The sequence below is a fragment of the Alosa alosa genome, chromosome 4 (assembly GCF_017589495.1).
Source record: "Alosa alosa isolate M-15738 ecotype Scorff River chromosome 4, AALO_Geno_1.1, whole genome shotgun sequence".
Lineage (NCBI taxonomy): Eukaryota > Metazoa > Chordata > Actinopteri > Clupeiformes > Clupeidae > Alosa > Alosa alosa.
In genome coordinates this window covers 23,681,502-23,698,866 of record NC_063192.1, presented here as the reverse complement: position 1 = coordinate 23,698,866, position 17,365 = coordinate 23,681,502, and the positions used below count along the sequence as shown (strand labels likewise).

General features: G+C 46.3%; 1 protein-coding gene across 1 annotated transcript in view; it reads right to left on the bottom strand.

Annotated features, from left to right (window-relative positions):
* Positions 1-1,969: 1,969 nt before the first annotated feature.
* The window catches only part of itga5 (integrin, alpha 5 (fibronectin receptor, alpha polypeptide)), a 50,024-nt gene continuing 34,628 nt past the window's right edge, over positions 1,970-17,365 (bottom strand). Inside the window, 11 exon segments of the mRNA XM_048241379.1 lie at positions 1,970-4,926; positions 5,368-5,490; positions 6,125-6,226; positions 7,039-7,152; positions 9,894-9,998; positions 11,597-11,755; positions 12,808-12,913; positions 13,197-13,277; positions 13,491-13,570; positions 15,291-15,383; positions 16,206-16,353. Of these exon segments, the coding sequence (XP_048097336.1) occupies positions 4,846-4,926; positions 5,368-5,490; positions 6,125-6,226; positions 7,039-7,152; positions 9,894-9,998; positions 11,597-11,755; positions 12,808-12,913; positions 13,197-13,277; positions 13,491-13,570; positions 15,291-15,383; positions 16,206-16,353 (1,192 nt within the window). The 3' untranslated portion in view covers positions 1,970-4,845.

Here is a 17,365-nt window from a genome sequence, read left to right as displayed (position 1 = left end):
TTTTGGGTAACCCCTTGTTTCACGTCACAACATTATGAATTGTGGGTAATTCTCTTGAGTAAAGTGTGCATGCATACATGCAGATGTATAGTCCATGGGCCAGATGAGATGTCGGTACCAATCAAGGTGGCAAAGGTTTCTTATACTTTTTGAAAAGATACATGTCTGTAGTTTTTGTATGATAAACCTTCTGCTGTGACTCCAGAAGGGTTATCATACAAAAATGTTAACTACAGACATGTATCTTTTCAAAAAGTATAAGCAACCTTTGCCACCTTGAGTGGTACCGACATCTCATCTGACCCATGGACTATTACGGAAACGGCACAGAAAGGGTGAGCGAGCCCTCAAGCACTTCACAGTTTTGCAGTGAGACAGCCCTAAACCCTCAAGAAGTTTGCGAGAACGCGCATCAATGTATGTGAGTCTGTGAGGGAAGAGATTGGATTCAGCCTACGTCTGTGTAGGCACTTGTTCTCTCTTGTTAGTTTTGGGAAATAACATTTTAATTGTTGACGTGTTGCCTGAACACCATCCATATGGAGCACAGAGCGGTAGCACAAAACCAATTCGGCTTACAAGGCAAAAACGCAGAAAGGCTAGATTTAGCGCTAGCTATCAACGTAATATGTCTGACCTAGAAAATATGATTAGGCAGATTAGGAGAAAAACTGATCAGGAATTGAATCGTAATGTTAATACAATGGCCTCCTAACTACTCTTGAATTAATGGAAAATTCCGGTTTTTAGCACTTTAAGGCCCTTTTCTGGTTTGCTTTGGATGAACTAGAGTGGTGGACACTGACTCGTTTTGAATCGCCTTTGACTTCTCAGGGTGGCTGGCAATGGGCATACTGTAGTAGGCTACTCAAACATGTCCTAAATAACCCTTAACGTTCGTTTTCAAAACTGTGCAACTCACCGAGTCTAGTTCATCCTAAACAAACCAGAAAAGGGCCTTAAAGTGCTAAAAACCGGAATTTTCCTTTAAGTTCACCTGGAAGTGAGGAAGTGGATGAATGTGTTGTAACAGATGTTGAACTGCTGGATTACTTGGCCAGATTGCTCTGAACTCAGAAATACTTGATGATAATTGAATGTGAATAAAGACCAGTCATAAACACTAGGTCTAATTCAAGACTTTTCCTCAGTGGTTCCATGTTGGTGGAATGAGTTGCCCAGTGCTCTCCGTTCCTGTGGTAGTTTTGGGTCATTTAAGAACGGTCGAAATACATTCCTGTTCATTCCTATGCACTTACTTCTTTAAGCGCTTCTTATGCCTTATGGTTTGTATAACATTGCTTTATTTCCATTAGGCTGTTGATTAATTTGACATTATTGCTTATTATTGATATTCTCCTTAATATAGTCTTACCATGTCATTGTTTTTATATTATTGATTGAATGGACTATTATTGTTTATTATTGCTTTTCCCCTCATTTTCATTGCTTATTTTATTAGGCTATAGATTGAATTGACATATTATTGCTATTCTCCTTATTATAGTTTGACCAACATTCTAATCTAAATAACCTCTAGTATATATAAAATAGGAGTAATCGTAGGTTTTAACTGCCCGGGACTAAGGTTACGTCTGAGAAACGTCTTGACGTTGACTACTGTAGGTTGACTATTTATCTTGCTTTAGGGGCAATTCCACGGAAAATTGACTTTTTGTCACATCCATAATGCCAGTGAAATACAGTCTTCAGCCAGAAATAGCAAATGCTCAAATTTCATGTAATCATTCACATCATACCATACCATCACATTTTATTGGCGTTGTGGATGTTACAAAAAACATAATTTTCCATGAAATTGCCCTTAGAGGATTCTGGTAGGTCTATGGATATAGCTAATGTAAGACTTTAGGGTTTATTTTTAACATTCAGGTTTAATCAGATTCATTATTATACCATAAGCATTAATATTAGACTTCAGACAGTAGACAGTAACAAAGAACTCCAATTTAGTACAAATTGAGAATTTATTTAAAAAGCAAACTGTGAAATAACATCAAATAATTACTTCAACAACATAACATCCCGCTCAGTCTCCCCAATATGGGAAGAGAAAAATTCTCAAAGGCAAAGGTTTTCAACAGAATTCAAAAATACTCTCTTTGCAAAAAATATATATACATCTCAGATAATTGGTGAGACAAAGAGAATGGGACCAGGACATTTAGAAAAGTGAGGACAAACCCAGTGCTGAATACTTAATAATTTTAAAACGATTAGGGGGGTATAAATAGTTGGTTGGTAGGCTATTGTATACGGCAGGCTGTTTTTGTAAATGTAAAAATCGCTGAGTACTGGGGGAAATCCTTGTGTCTTGAAAAAAAAAACACGTATATATGTATTCAACAAGCAAAAGGTAAAAAAAGACTTAAAGACCTAAAATAATAGTCCAAAACACCCAATTCCAAAATTCAACCTAATTTTACCATTCAATTGGACAAATTCAATCAATGGACAAATACTGTATTTAGTGTCTAAAATCTCATTTGAGATTTTACCACAATACAATACAGAGTAGTCGAAAAAGCTGCACCATGTAGGTACTAAATCAGTACTGAGAACAGAGTCCTTAGCATTCTAGTTCAGTCTCAAAAACTCTTTGATGATTAAATTATCAGTCTTTCTTTTCGTGGCCAATATTCCACCCACATTTTGGGCATTGTCTTTTACCTCTGTGTTCAGTACACATAATCAAGTTGACAAAAACAGAGTATGGTCTTAGCAACAGATCTGGAGTCTTTGGCTTTCAAAATTCATTTTCTTGTCAGAAGAAGGCCTTTGACTGAATTCTGACTCAGACATAGCGACTAAGGACATCCTCCCTCTTGCAATAAAGCAATACTATACATATCTATATAACTTACACACAGTGAGAGAGAGAAAAAAAACTTGATACAGTTCCAACAAACTTGAAAAAAAAAAAAAAAAAAAACAGTCATTTCTGTATTGCACTTACAAACACATCTGTCTGTTTTCTCCAATGCTTGGTTGTCCCTTTAGAAGTGGCCTCAGAAGACAGATACTGAATGGTTGGCAAAAACTACAGTCTGTCTCTGGTTAAATCACCACTTAAATAGTGACTCTCTCCCCTGATTTTACACAACAAGAAGGCTTCACTTATGCTGGTGTAATCTCCCTGTGTTCAAGGATAAAGGCCATACTAAGCTATTGGGAAAACTGAATGAAGCATTCATTCATTCATTCCAAACACACACACACACACATACATACAGTATTTACATTAAAACCAAGCAAATGTGTGTAATCGTCCCTGGATTGAGGCTGAAGCCTTTGAGTTCCTCTCTGTCAGTGCACATTCACCGGTGACCTCTAGAGGGTGCTGGTGAGCTATAACCTCACAGGCACATACACAGAGCCTGATAGAATTTCACTGCTGCATCATCAGACTCTATAGACTCACAGTGCACTTTAAAGTGAGAACAGCGACACTATGAGGAGGCGATTCCCAACTAACTCCCACTTCTTGTGCTGTGACCAACCAAACAGTGAAGCTATTTCCCTTCCTGCTTAACAGTGGCTTTCCTGTGCTCTAGAAACATTGACACAAGGTTTTGGCTTCCTCTGGAAAGTACACAGACCCCCATACAATAGAGGTCCTGTAATGGACCCCTACTGCTTATGAAGATTGGCCTGCCCAGGCACAAGCAGGTACACATGTCACCCATGGCTCCTGGGCACTGGTGGGTCATAGTGTGTGCTCTCTGAGGTGGCAAAGCACAGCTCTGCTTCAAGGCATCAGTGAGGTTTCACAGGCTTGAGTATGTTTTCCTCTGTGTGGATCCAGTCGTGTCCCAGATGATTTACTTGAGGCAATGCAAATCGCTTGCAAAAATTGACAATAAAAAAACTCAGACAGGTGAATACGATGGAGAACAAAGATCAGTAGGAGAGAGACAGTGTCCTTCATGACGGGACGATCCTGTTGGTTTGTTTCCTTGTCTGTTTCTATGTCAAGTTCCTGCATCTGGGGACCCCAGATCAGGGCTCTGCATTTCCATTTCATCACCTGAGACAGCGGCCATCTTGTTTTGAAGAGTGCAAAGGTGACAGCCAGTCCAGTTCTCAGTCCTGCGCCCTTTCAATAAAATCTCCTGCTGTAAAATTGAAATTTCTTCTATAAAAAAAAGGATGTGAGAACAAACAAAACAAAAACGACCCAGTGAAGCAAGCTGATGTTGAGACTTTGGCCTGTATCAGTATGGCCCCGGATGGTCTGAAACAAAGCATGTTCCCAGGTCGTTGGTGGTATTTTGAGTAAAGGAAGCTACAAAAAGGCAAAATCAAAGGCTTTGGCTTAATCTCAATATGATATGGAAAAAAAAAAAAGAAAACGCAGCTGGATCAGGTGATAGAGGTTCACCGTGGTTAGCACCAAACTGAAAGAGGGAAAGTCTCTTTTTGTGAGTGAATTGATTATGTGGAAGAGTGAAAACTTTTGTGTGGATTTAATGCGGAGTCACATGTCCACATGGGAGGTCTCCTCAACCGCTACAGTTTTGTGTGTGTGTGTGTGTGTGTCTATGTGTGTGTGTTCCTTGACAATGTCAGGGAGTGGACTCGTCCCTGGTATAAGGAGGAATCCAGGGACAAATCCAGAGGATAAAAAAAATAAAACATTCATTTGGTTTTGATTTGTCAGTTTTGTCTTCTAGTGCAGTGCAGTGGGGTGTCAGTGGTCCTCCCTCCAAATTCTGTCTGGTCATTAGACAGCTACCCACACTTATGTCTTCTTCTTGTCTTTGCAATCTTGTGGGAAAGTATTCTTGGAGTTTTTAAATCTCCTGATGGCTCCGGCCAGGCTCTTTATGCCTCGGATGCAGCCTGGGGCTTGAGCTGAGCCTTCTCCATGGCGGTGCCATACTCAGTTCTCTTGAAGAAGCCCAGCTATGGGAAACAAGACGCAGAAACGTTAGTCTACATGCTGGTTACAGACTTCCTGTTTCAGTATTCCCAAATGATGTGTGATGATGAAAAGGAAGGTTGACTGATATTTTACAGACACCCTGAGAAACACCCTGAAATGTGCCTCTCAAATGCATTTAAATATGTTCTTCTCGCCCTAGCAGCGGCTCCAAACCACTATAGCTGCCACAGGAATGGCATGGCTGCTTTTCACACCCATGGTGTCAGACACCAAAAATGTGAACATCAAAACGGGCGCCGTTCGCTCCCATGGCAGAGATACCACAGCCACTACCATAAAGTATGCCTTAACTCACACCCCGTTCGAAAACATAACCATGGGTGCGTCGTTATTAAAGACACGGTGACTCCAAACATATGTGATGTTTGCAACACCACAAAATCAAGATGTCTGCTGCTTACTTTGTAGAGGACATATATGAGTAGAGCCAGTAGAAGCAGCCCTGCCAGTATGGCCAAGATGATGATCCACAGAGGCACAGCGTACTGGCTGTCCGGCTTATTCCACACCAGCGGGGTGACCACCTGCAGAGAAACACAATTACTGCCTGTCAAATCAACCAGTGAGCAGCGCCTGAGAGAGTCTGTTCTGTTCTGAGAGAATCTACGTATGTTCTAGAATAGGGGTGTCAGACTCAGGCAGTGGGCCTGACTTGTTGGAATGAGACCTCACGGGCGCCATCATTGGCGTGGTCATTATCATCTCTCTGCATGGGTATCAGAGTGTTGTTAGATGATATACTTCTTTACTATACCCACTTATGAGCAAACTAGTACAAATCCTGTACTGCTGTCATATACTGCTCTTTTCCTCTTAAAATACCCTACAGTACTTCCATGTCAGGTTTTTCAGCTACTTCCTTCTTAAGGATGGTTTAATCAATTTATCATATCATAGAGATATTGCGTATTACACATTGTTGAAGACAACTGGATGTGAATATAATTTTTCTCTAATTTTCTCTTCCTACCCAAAACATTTGGGGCCCCCGGGCCTTATGTTTGACACCCCTGTTCTAGAACATAGCTCTGTGAGAAACTATGTTCTGTGAGAATCTATAGACCTATGAGAATCTATAGATCTGTGATAGATCTGGTGAGGCACATTACTTTTTTATTAAATAAATTTGCTGAAATACAAGTGCAAATAAATTCCTACCTTTTTGGCACCACTTGGAGATTGTTTGGGCAAAATGGCATATGGCATCTTCTGCACGTGATACATGGCTTGACACTCAAGCACATAATTTTTGTAGGGGAGCTAAAATGAAAAAAAAAAAATGTTATCAGCATCAAGGAAAGATAGCATTGTTGTATCTGTAATGGTGGCCTGGTGGCCTATGTCAGCAAATGTCAACATAGCCAATGACCAGCAGAGGGCGCTTGTGTATCTGTGAGAGGAGACCTGTGTTACATGTTTGGCTGACCTTGGTTCTCACAAAATCCATACGACATTCCAATCCTATGAGAAGTCAGGACTGCAAGCTAATGAATTTTCAATGCAGTCACACATAAGCCTTGTATTGGCCGGGACTGAAAGAGCATGTAAAACTCTCTCAAAAGAGCTCCTGTGCAGACATACCCTCGGACCGATAAGAAAGAACAGACACACACACAATGCGCACACACACACGACACATTCACACACATACACACACACACACACACACACACACACAAACACGACACACTTGCTCTCTCTTTCTCTCTCTCTCTCACACACACACAATGAAAACCAGACAAATATAGTCTCTTCATAAAATAAAAACAAAACTAAATGTTTGTCATATGACTAACGACAATTACTCCACTCTAACCGTGCTTCACTGATGCAACAGTGAGACTTAATATCAACAGTCAATACAGCCATGTGGGTAAGACTGGAGTGGTCATTGGCACTTCGCAGCCCTTCATTTGAGGTTGGATGTCTGGGACTCTGGGCTTAATGGTTGGCCTTCGCCGAGAGGAATGAATGACTTTCACATGGGCCACAAATGGAAAAGGTTTCAACTGGGAGAACAGTTTGCCTGGGCTAGACAGCAGACCATCAGTGATGGGCACGCGGCGGCTTACCTGCATGAACGTCTCGGCCCAGATCCGTGATCGCACCTTCAGAATGGCACTTGTGCCTCTCTCCAGCAGCCCCACGTTACAGGACAAGGTCCAACACTCTACACTGGAGCAGGACTGGAGATGGGGAAAAGAGAGAGAGAGAGAAAAAGAGAGAGAGAAAGGAAGAAAAGAGAGAAAGAATGTTAGAATGTCCGTGATTCCATGCTTCTCTCTACCAACGACCCCCACCATACAGAAAACATGCCTCCAACTCAAAGTGACCCATCCTCTGATAAGCCAAGTATTCATGAAACTAGCCAGGACTACTTTGAGAAGCAGTGTGATATAAATAGTGTAGAAGACAAACGCGCATGGACAAGGAGGAGCAGTGCACACAAATAGACCCCCACACTCCCGTGCGCACGGCTAACGGCAGATGCCATTAATCCCCAACTGCTTTTATACAGCTGACGCTATCCCATCCCCACACTTAAGTTTTTTGTGACGAAAGGGGGGGGGGGGGGTAATTAAAAACTGCCGTAGGCGCATGACCCGGGTGCAGACTGGCAGGCGGTGTGGTAGTGCTGGCACAGGCCTCACAGGTCACTGGTGGTGACAAAGACACCAGTGTTGCCATCCCCATCGAGGGCTGCTTCGAATTAGAGCGCAAGCTCCATTCCCAGTCATGGGACTACCAGAAGTGCTGCGTGTAGCCTCCATCACCGCCTTCCACTGAGACCAGCTTCCCCCTCACCACGACTCACTCGCTTTCTCTCTCTCTCCTCCATCCTCCTCTCTCTCCATCTCTCCCCTCCCTCTTCTCTCTCTCCATCTCTTCTTCCCTTTCTCTCTCTTCTCTCTACATCTCTCCTTCCCTCTCTCTCTCTTTGTTTACGAGCTTTTGGAATCAGCCAGTCTTTATTATATCCTCGTAATACCAGCAGCTTTGATTCATTAGAGGCCCCTTGTGAAAAACTGGAGCCGTGGTACCCCTCGCCCTCACTGGGGACAGACCACCCTGATCCGGGAGGGTCAGCGAGGGTAACGGCGGGAGCCTGTTGAAGTCCGGGGTCCGTGCCGAGTGAGATCACGGTAGGAAGCAGGCTTCTCCGCCCTGCTCAGCTCCCCTTGGGTAGGGAGCGGAGGCGGCATTAGAGGGGGTGGGGGTGGTGGTGTTGGTGTTGGGAGCGGTCACACGGCTTCCTCTCCATGGGACTGAAGTGCCGCCCCGGGGCACTTATATTTCCTTTTCTCAGCCCCCCACACACACAAATAGCCACGGCAGTGAAGAGGCCTTGGAAAGCAGATGCTAGTAAGGACAGGGGCCCATGGCGGAGCATAGGGAACGTGTCGTGGTGCTAGGAGGAGGCCTGGGAAACGATATAGATGGGACTCACGCTGCATCCTGAGCCCCAAACCCCTCCATGCAGGGGGACCATAGGGTTAGAGGTCTCGGCGGAGGCGGAGGTCAACTCTGGTTCTTGTCATCCAATGACAACTGACCTGGGACCAGTTTATTCCCATACTGCTAATTACAGCTGTTCACAGAGTTATGAAAGGGTCCATATGTTGTGGAGCAACAGAAGTGGGTCTTCTGAGACGCAAGGAACTCCCTCACTTCAGGCCAACCAAACAGTGAACAGCAATCTGAGTGACATACCTTAAAACAAACTCCACTCCTTAGACTTGGCAAAGAAGAAAAATACCTCCATTTTAACTCGCTTGGCCACCTCAGTGCAGGGAAATGCCAATCTTAAGGCTGAGTCTCCCTACAAATGCCTGGCAAAGTCACACCCAGTCATGTTTCCGTCTGTGGACCTTTTCAGGCCTCGCTGGACTCGCTCGCTGGCTGGCTGGGGGCTGAGGCCACAGAGCGCTGAACAAAGGCTTTTCTGCAGACGTGTCGCCGGGCACAGGATGATAAATGAGAGTGACTGAGCATGACAGACTCCAGCACAAAGGCTTCTTTCACTGAGGCAGGTACTCCCCCTCCACACTCTCTCACACACACACACACACACACACACATCTGAATGGAGAATGGTAGTGGTACCTGCAGTTGAGGAGATCAATGGAGGACTGTCTGCAGGGATGTGAGAGGTGGGGAGGGGAATATTACAGGGATTGTGCACATCTCTTTCAAGGGGCCTCATTACTGACAGTGTGTTGTACAAACATACACTGAAATAACACACACACACACACACACACCTATTCCACAAAGGAGCCTCTTTGGCCAACCTCTCCACTCTCTTCAAAAGACTTGAGTGACCCCACTTTTCTGTGCTCTATTAATGATACCATCTCTTAATCACAGAGGGGGGTTCACATAGCGGTAACTGCTTCCATACACATGACAACATAGGTTAAGAGCTGTCCACGTAATCTCCCATGGGTATGGCTGTGTGAACAACCTCTATCAGCTCATCACCAAACAGTTCACACACACACACACACACACACCTCATCTCATAATGACGTGTCATCATTTCCACACTACACACACTTGACCGTCATGTCTTGTCCAACTACAAAAGCCTGAACGTAACTGAATGCTTCTATGGGGGAGCAGTTCACACAGGCACAAGGGGGTCAGCAGCAACCCCCTCACACACACACACACACACACTCACTGTGCCGCCACTTTTGTCAGTCGGCTCTCACGGAATCCTCCTCCTCCTGTAACCTCCAGGGGCAGAGAAGTCTGGCTAAGAGACACTCCCTAATCACCGGAGCTTATTGAGTGGCACGACGCCTCTGGTGATGATAGTCCCAGGGTTTTAACAGAAATGTTCATTCTTTCCCTCTATTTTCCTCCCTTTCTCTACCCCCCCCCCTCTTTCTCTTCTACCCTTCTTTCTGCATTGGGGCCTCACCAGGTTGCTCATCTCCGACAGCTGGCCTTTGTGGACCTCCCTCTTCTCGATGTGGTGCACTTGGCTGTCCAGTAGAGGGGGCTGTTCTGTGGTGGACTGCTGAAGCTGCAGCAAAAAAAAAGGAGAGGGGGTGGGAGGGTTAGAAACAGATCAACTGTCAATCAATCTTTTGCTGCCTATATTAAACCAATCTGAACATTTTAGAGCGGGAGAGGAACAACACAAAACAAAAACACAGATGACAAAAAGAGGAAGGACATCAACGCCCATGCTGCGGGTAGAGATGCTGACCTCACAAAACTTCAGACCCATTAGATCAGCAGTACTAATAAAGCCTTTACTGGCAGAGGAACAGCTCACATCTCTGTGAAATGCCCCGTCTGTGCCATCTGTCCCTTGCCACCAGTGCTCAAGACACTCCCTGACAGACGGACAAACAGAACAAAGAGCCACCCAGCCCAAACACGCAGCAGCAGCTCCAGAGACACTACAACTGCAGAGCACAACTACGCCTGTGAGCAGATGCTGTGGTGCCCTCCAGGCCATATGACACACGTGCAGCAGTTAATGTCTTCACCCTGAAGGAGCGGAGGTCACGAGTGAGAATGGGTGGAGAAGGGGTGTAGAATGGGTGTATTGTGCTGATGTGGACCACAGAGCTACATCAGGGATGACCCTGCAGCAGTGCACGGACCAGAGCACAGGGGATCAAACAGCAACCTTGGGTGGGGTCATGGGTGGGCAGGGTGGGGTTGTGGAGAAGACCAAGAAGACCAACAGACCGGTGGGCTGCTGTTGTGCATTTGTGTGTGTGTGTGTGTGTGTGTGTGTGCGCGCGCGCATCTGAGGTAAAAGGAGTCTGTAAATGACTTAAGTAAATTCGAGCATGTGGATGATCTTTAGGGAGTGGTTTCTCTGAAGTGTGTGAGCTCAAACGACCGAAGCTCTCCTAATATGACCTTGTGCTCTGTGTGTGTGTGTGTGTGTGTGTTGGTGTGCAGTGTCTAATTTTGTGTATTTGTGTGTATGTGAGTGTTTCTGTGTGAGACATAAAATGTGAAGATGTCTATGCCTGTGCATGCGGGCACATATGCTTGAGCGAGCGGAGACAACTGTTTCTGTTTAAGTGTGGTCGTATTGAAGAATGCGTTTATGTTATAGCACATGTCAGCATGTGCCCTGTAAACGTTCTTGAGAGGAAAAACCACTAAAGTTACAAAAATACAAGAGGACCGATATATGAGCCGAGGACAGACCAAATCATTACAAAATCAATGGGGCCTGATAACAGCACTAACAGCAGCAACTATACAGACTTATTTAATCTGACTCAAGTAACATATTTAAACTAGTGGTCTTTTAGAAATCCTTGATAAGATGAAAACAAAACACCTGCACAACTGTTTGTAACTACATAAGTACAAAACTGCAAAACACATAAATGCCATGTTACTGTAATATGTAGCTCTAAAAAATTTTTTAGAGCTACATATTACATATTATTCTCTGCCCTGTCCTTCCAGGCCCTGTGTGCCACAGTCTCACCTTGAGGTGGTGTGTGTATGGGTATGTGTGTGTGTGTGTGTGTGTGTGTGTGTGTGTGTGTGTGTGTGTGTGTCAAGTCTCACCTTGAGGTGGTGTGTGTATGGGTATGTGCGTGTGTGTGTGTGTCTGTGTGTGTGTGTGTGTATGTCAAGTCTCACCTTGAGGCGGTGTGGGTTGACGGTGCGGTTGGTGGTGCAGTTGAGTGGGCCCTCGGTGAAAACCTCCAGTGGGTACATGAACTGATGGCCCTGCAAGCGCATGGGGCAACGCAGCGTCAGTGCGGTGTGGCTGATCCGACTGGGCCCGTTATTCACCAACTAAGGCGGGAGGATACAGAAAGAGAGAGAGAAAGAGAGAGAGAGTGAATGTGTTGTTCAATCCAAAAGCATGTTCTCAGTTTAAAACAGGAATGTAACCGCACATGAGGGTAATATGTTATGAAGACATTCCTGGGCCAATAATCATTCAGAAGCTCAATGCCTCTGTCACACTCTCTGCCAAACCCAACAGAACTGAACCTCGCCCCTACGTTACGCCTTCCCTCCCCCAGCAACAAGCCATCAGAAATTCTAACACCCGCGCTACATGGGGTCCGCAACAGAAGCATTCCGCTCGCGTAGCGTAAAAATAGTTACAGAACACTGGTCTAATTTTCTTCGAACATATGCACCGCTATCATATCTGGTATAGCCAGTCCCATTAATTAAAGTGGAAGCTTTAACCACCACCCTCCCCTCTTCTGAGGACTACTTTATTTTTAATTAAGTAATATATTTTTCAAATGCAAATACAATTTGTCCTACCTCAACCATTTATGTGACCCTGGAATCATATAGCACCATGTGAAGTGAAACATTGTGAAACATCGACAAGTGGGACGGAGAGACAGACAGATAGACAGACAAACAGACAGACAGACACCCAGACAGACAGACACGCAGACAGACAGTGAGACAGGACGATGACAGAACTGACAGGACGGGACTCAGTTCTTTGTAATTGAGTAGAAAGGTCTGTGAGTGGTCATGATCGGGTTAACCATAACCCGTTCAATTAAAGTGGAAGCTAATAGTTGCTGCAGACGCTACGTGAACGGAACGCTTCAGTTACGTGCCCAGTGTAGGCTCCCCGTAAGACAGAAATCTCCAACAGCAACGGCAGGGGAAAAAAATCCCTCCCACGCAGAGGTGACTCACCCCTCCAGCCGGGCTCCAGCTATTTAAAGCCCAGGGCCCTGGTGAGGTAATACCCCATGTGGGTACTGGGAGGTGGACGGGGTTGGTGTCCCAGGGACACGCCAGTAATGATAATAAATATTATGGGGCTCTCCCAGTGGGTGATACCCCCTCCTGAAGGTTGCTCGAGTTACCTCATAGACATGGCTGACTTCAGGGCCCACGTCCTCCTCAACCTCCAGCCTCTTGGTGACCTTCCAGCTAGCCGGCGGGAAGAAGACCTTGTCGGGCCGAGAGACCCTGAAATAAAAAGAGAAGAAGGAAGAGGGTTGAGGGGAGGGAGAAGTGGACATGGGAGGGATAGAGAGACAGAGAGAGAGAGAGAGAGAGAGAGAGAGAATGGGAGAGAGGGTAGAAGAGGGTGGGAGAGAGAGAGTGAAGTGGGAGAGAGGGAAAGAACAAATGAGTCACTGTAAAGGGGGGGGGGGGGGTCAGGGAAAATAAGGAGAATTTTCCGGAAGAAAGTTCCAGAAAAGCCACGTCCTTGTGGGGAACACCCGAGGGTTCCTCCCAGTGAACTCACCCCTGCAGGATCACATCAGCCTGAACCACCACCTCCAGTTTATATGGCACCATCTCGCTGTGGGAGTTGTTCTCATTTTTACTGCAGTGGGACAAAGGGGGGGGCATCATATTAGTAATGGAATCCAATGCATCCAGCTGCTTTTCCAAAGTGCATTTTTCATTACGTCAGTGCATACCAAGTAATTACTGTGTATCAATTTCAACTCTACTGTGTTCATCTGTGTGTGTGTGTGTGTGTATGTGTGTGTGTGTGTGTGTGTGTGTGTGTGTGTGTGTGGCGCGCGGCACCCACCTGCGGATCTGAAGGTCAAACTGCACCACCTTGCGCGTGTCCTTGAGCCTGGGCACAGTGAAGCGCAGACCAGCCCACAGCTACAGAGGGAGAGAGAGAGAGAGACAGAGAGAGAGAGAGAGAGAGAGAGAGAGAGAGAGAGAAGGGGGAAGATTACAGATCAGCCTTGTCTCCTCTAGCTACAGTGTTAAAGCAATGAATCCTCCATCACAAACTGATCTGAAGCCAGTGGCTGTTCTCCTCAGCCCAGGAAAATAGTCTGCTTCCCGGCCACCCTTGGCCCTGTCCCACAGCTGGGCTACACCTGGGAACAAGCAGGCCTGCCTGGGTGTTTCTGTCTGTTTGCCTGGTCCTCGTTTTCAAATGTCTGCCGGGCTATTATCCTTCCAAAACCACACACACACACACACACACATACACGCACATGCAGACCCCATAATGGCACTAAGGATGCAAATGGCTCCACTTATATTTTAATTGTGTGTGTGTGTGTGTGTGTGTGTGTGTGTGTGTGTGTGTGTGTGTGTGTGTGTGTGCGTGTGCGTCTGTCTGCCTGTCTGTCTCTCTGTTTGTGTGTGTATGTATGTGTGTGTGTGTGTGTGTGAGAGAGAGAGAGAGAGAGAGAGAGCACACTCCTTAATAAAAAAAGACCGGCAATAAACAAACTGGGCTCTTTCTCATGGTGACATTATCCATAATGCTCGCCCATTCCTTATTGCAAGTCTCTCAGTCCGATAGAGACAAATCTCTATGCTGTTCATTTACTGGCCCATGCTGCTCTTGATCATGAGAGGCTGGGCAAGAGGATGGGGTTGGGGGTGCGTGAGAAGTCTGGGGAGTTCTCTGTGCACGTTGGCCATGAGCTCAGCGTCAGGTTGGACTTCCAGGGAGTCTTGTCTTGGAGCTACTGTTCAGCTGGAGCAGTCTGGGCTAGCAACCCACCTCAACCCACACACACACACATACATACACTGGACTAGCCACCCACCTCAACCCCCACACACATACACACACACACACCAACACATACCAACACAATTTACAGCCTTTTCCTCCGCAGACGCATTTAAAAACCACAGGCCTCTCCATCTCCACTGTGAGCCATTATGTTGGGAGACCCCAGAAAACACACACACACACACACACACACACACACACACACACACACACATCGACCCACACACACACATACATATACCCACCCACACACACACACAGACTATTCACACTCAACTCACACTCACACACACACAAAACCCAACAGCAGGGGAGCAGAACCGAATTGGACAGCCACTTCCTCTTGCCCAGATGGGGACTTCCTGTCCGTCACCGAATCCCGGCCCACATGTGGAACGTGGCTCAGGCTTCCTGCCCTGGCTTCTAGAGAGTTCCTCCAACAGCCCACAATCAGGGCACAGCCACAAGAGCAGCCTGTTCTCCAGCTCAGCTCTCTCCTCTGTGCCATATCAGGTCCACTTCCTGCATGGATTTCTGCCTGCGTCCATAAAACCAGACGGCACTGACAACCACTTGTTGTGTGTGTGGTTACAACAAGAGAAAAGGAACTACTTGTTACAGGACCTACAAAAAATAATTTGTTTCTCATTTACTCCCATTTCTTACCCAACATCTCAACTGCTTTTGGTCCCTCATTGTCTGTTGCTACATTTTTGAAAAGTTCTCTCATTGAACCAAAGCACCAGGTTTCACCCATCTTTCTGATTCCATCTCTACATTAAATCTCAAAATGAAAAATGAAGGCTACACTTGTCCACAGCTACAGCACGGCTTAATACTCACATTAGTGCCGGACTTCATGGGGTTGCCTAGGTCACAGCTGAGGTAGCGCGTCTGGTTCTCCGTCTCATAGCTACAGGTCAGCTGGGTCAGGCTCTGAGGGGGGGGGGGGGAGAGAGAGAGAGAGAGAGAGGAGAGAGAGAATGAGAGAGAGAGAGAGAGGTCTCCGGTTAGGAGGCAAAAGCCAAGAAGAGGCGCCAGCTGGTCAGGAGGCCAGGAACTAGTTAATCATGTCGAAGGAGGGAAGAGCATCTTTATTTCAGCTGACAGGGCTTTTCTCGCCTCACGGTCCACGGCTGTGGCACCGCAATTTGATCATTTTAATGAGAATCACAGATTAAGAGTCCATTGTTTGGGAAAATGTTGCTGAAAATGAGTTGACCGAATTCCCATAATGCAAAACACAAAGATGATTCACAGCTAGTTAAGAGAGAGCATACAGTACATAACAACAAAAAAAACAGTTACAGAAAACATACAGTCTACATGTTCATGGTTAACGAGCATATCTAAAATATATGGTTCCCCACAGAGCCAAGACAATAGGCGACAGCAGCACTCGGGATATTCATTGTGAGGCTTTCAACTTTTATGTGTGGCATTATACACTGCAGACGGTTCACATACAAAGCCTTTAGGCTCAGTCCAAAAACACATCCACATATAAAGACTATAAAGCATCGATAGGCTCAGTCCAAAAACACATCCACATATAAAGACTATAAAGCATCGATAGGCTCAGTCCAAAAACACATCCACATATAAAGACTATAAAGCATCAATGTCCCTCCCTGTGCTGCTCACTGGGTTGTTTTCTCATGTACAAGACTCGCTTCAAGAGTCCAGCTGAACGTTTCTGGACCGATTCTCTCCACTGAACGACATCAGTGGAGGGGAGGGGCAGCGTTAAAGTCTCACCTCGTTATTCCGGGCGATTCCGCTGTAGTCGGCTTCAGGGGGCAGGACCACGTGGAGTTCGGCCTCGTAGGCTCCTCCCCCATCGTTTCTGGCGTTGAAAGTCAGGGTCAGCGAGTTTTCATCACCCAGGTAGACTTCCTTCCTGTCCCTGTGGACCCACACCCACGCACACCAGAGAGAGAGAGAGAAAGAGAGAGAGACAGAGAGAGGGGGGGGGAATGCATAGGTCAGTTTCACAAGGAAGTCACTGATTGCCAACAGGGTCAGTGGTCAATTTGTTGGACTAAATTAACACAGTGAGGTGCTGAGAGAAGGCCTCTGCTTTTTTGGAAAGAACACATGAGGTTTTCTGTCTCTTTTCAAAGCAATTATCACCCAGCCTCCCTTCTGTTGCCGACCTATAGGGAGCCATTCATCATGTGCTATTGCAAAATCACTGCGCTTATTTGAAATACCGAATTCAGAAATGTGCCAACTTTCCCGTTTGTTTCTAATGAGCATCTCTGCGACTCGACTTGGGCTCTGCCCTTGGATTAAACTCCAGAGGAGTGTGTTCTCTGTTCCAATGCTGACTGCTCTACATATCGGGCAGATTTAGAGCTGGGATGTGACCCAAATGGCAACAGTGAGATTCATCTCAGGAAACAGCCCCCCATCCTCCTCTCTCCCCCTCCCTGTCCTACTCCGAGGGGGAAGACAAAAGACGTTCTTTTCCTCTGTAGCGGTAAAGTCGTACATGGAGTGGAGCAGTGACCGGGGCTGTAAAACACCTCCTCTTTTCTCCACCTTCCCCACTCCCACTCCCTCGCTTTTTCCTTCACCTCCGCCACCTCCCTTTCTCCCTCCCTAGCTCCATCTCTCCTGCCCTCCCCCTCTCCCTCCTTTCGGATTTCTGCAGACTCCTCGAACACAATGTGAAATTCCATATGAGGGCCACACAGACGCTTCCAATTACTCCCTGGCCTCGTAAAGTATCAGCGTGGAGGCAGGGAGGCAGGGAGGGTGGGACGTGATAGCGCAGCGCGGCACGGTGCGGCCCGTGATCCGAGAGCCGGCCCACAGGGCAGCACACACGTCTCTGGTCATCGCACGTTCGGAATCACAGCGAAAGCAAACAGTGCAGAGAGAAGCTCAGCTCTGGCCACACACACCCTCCTGGG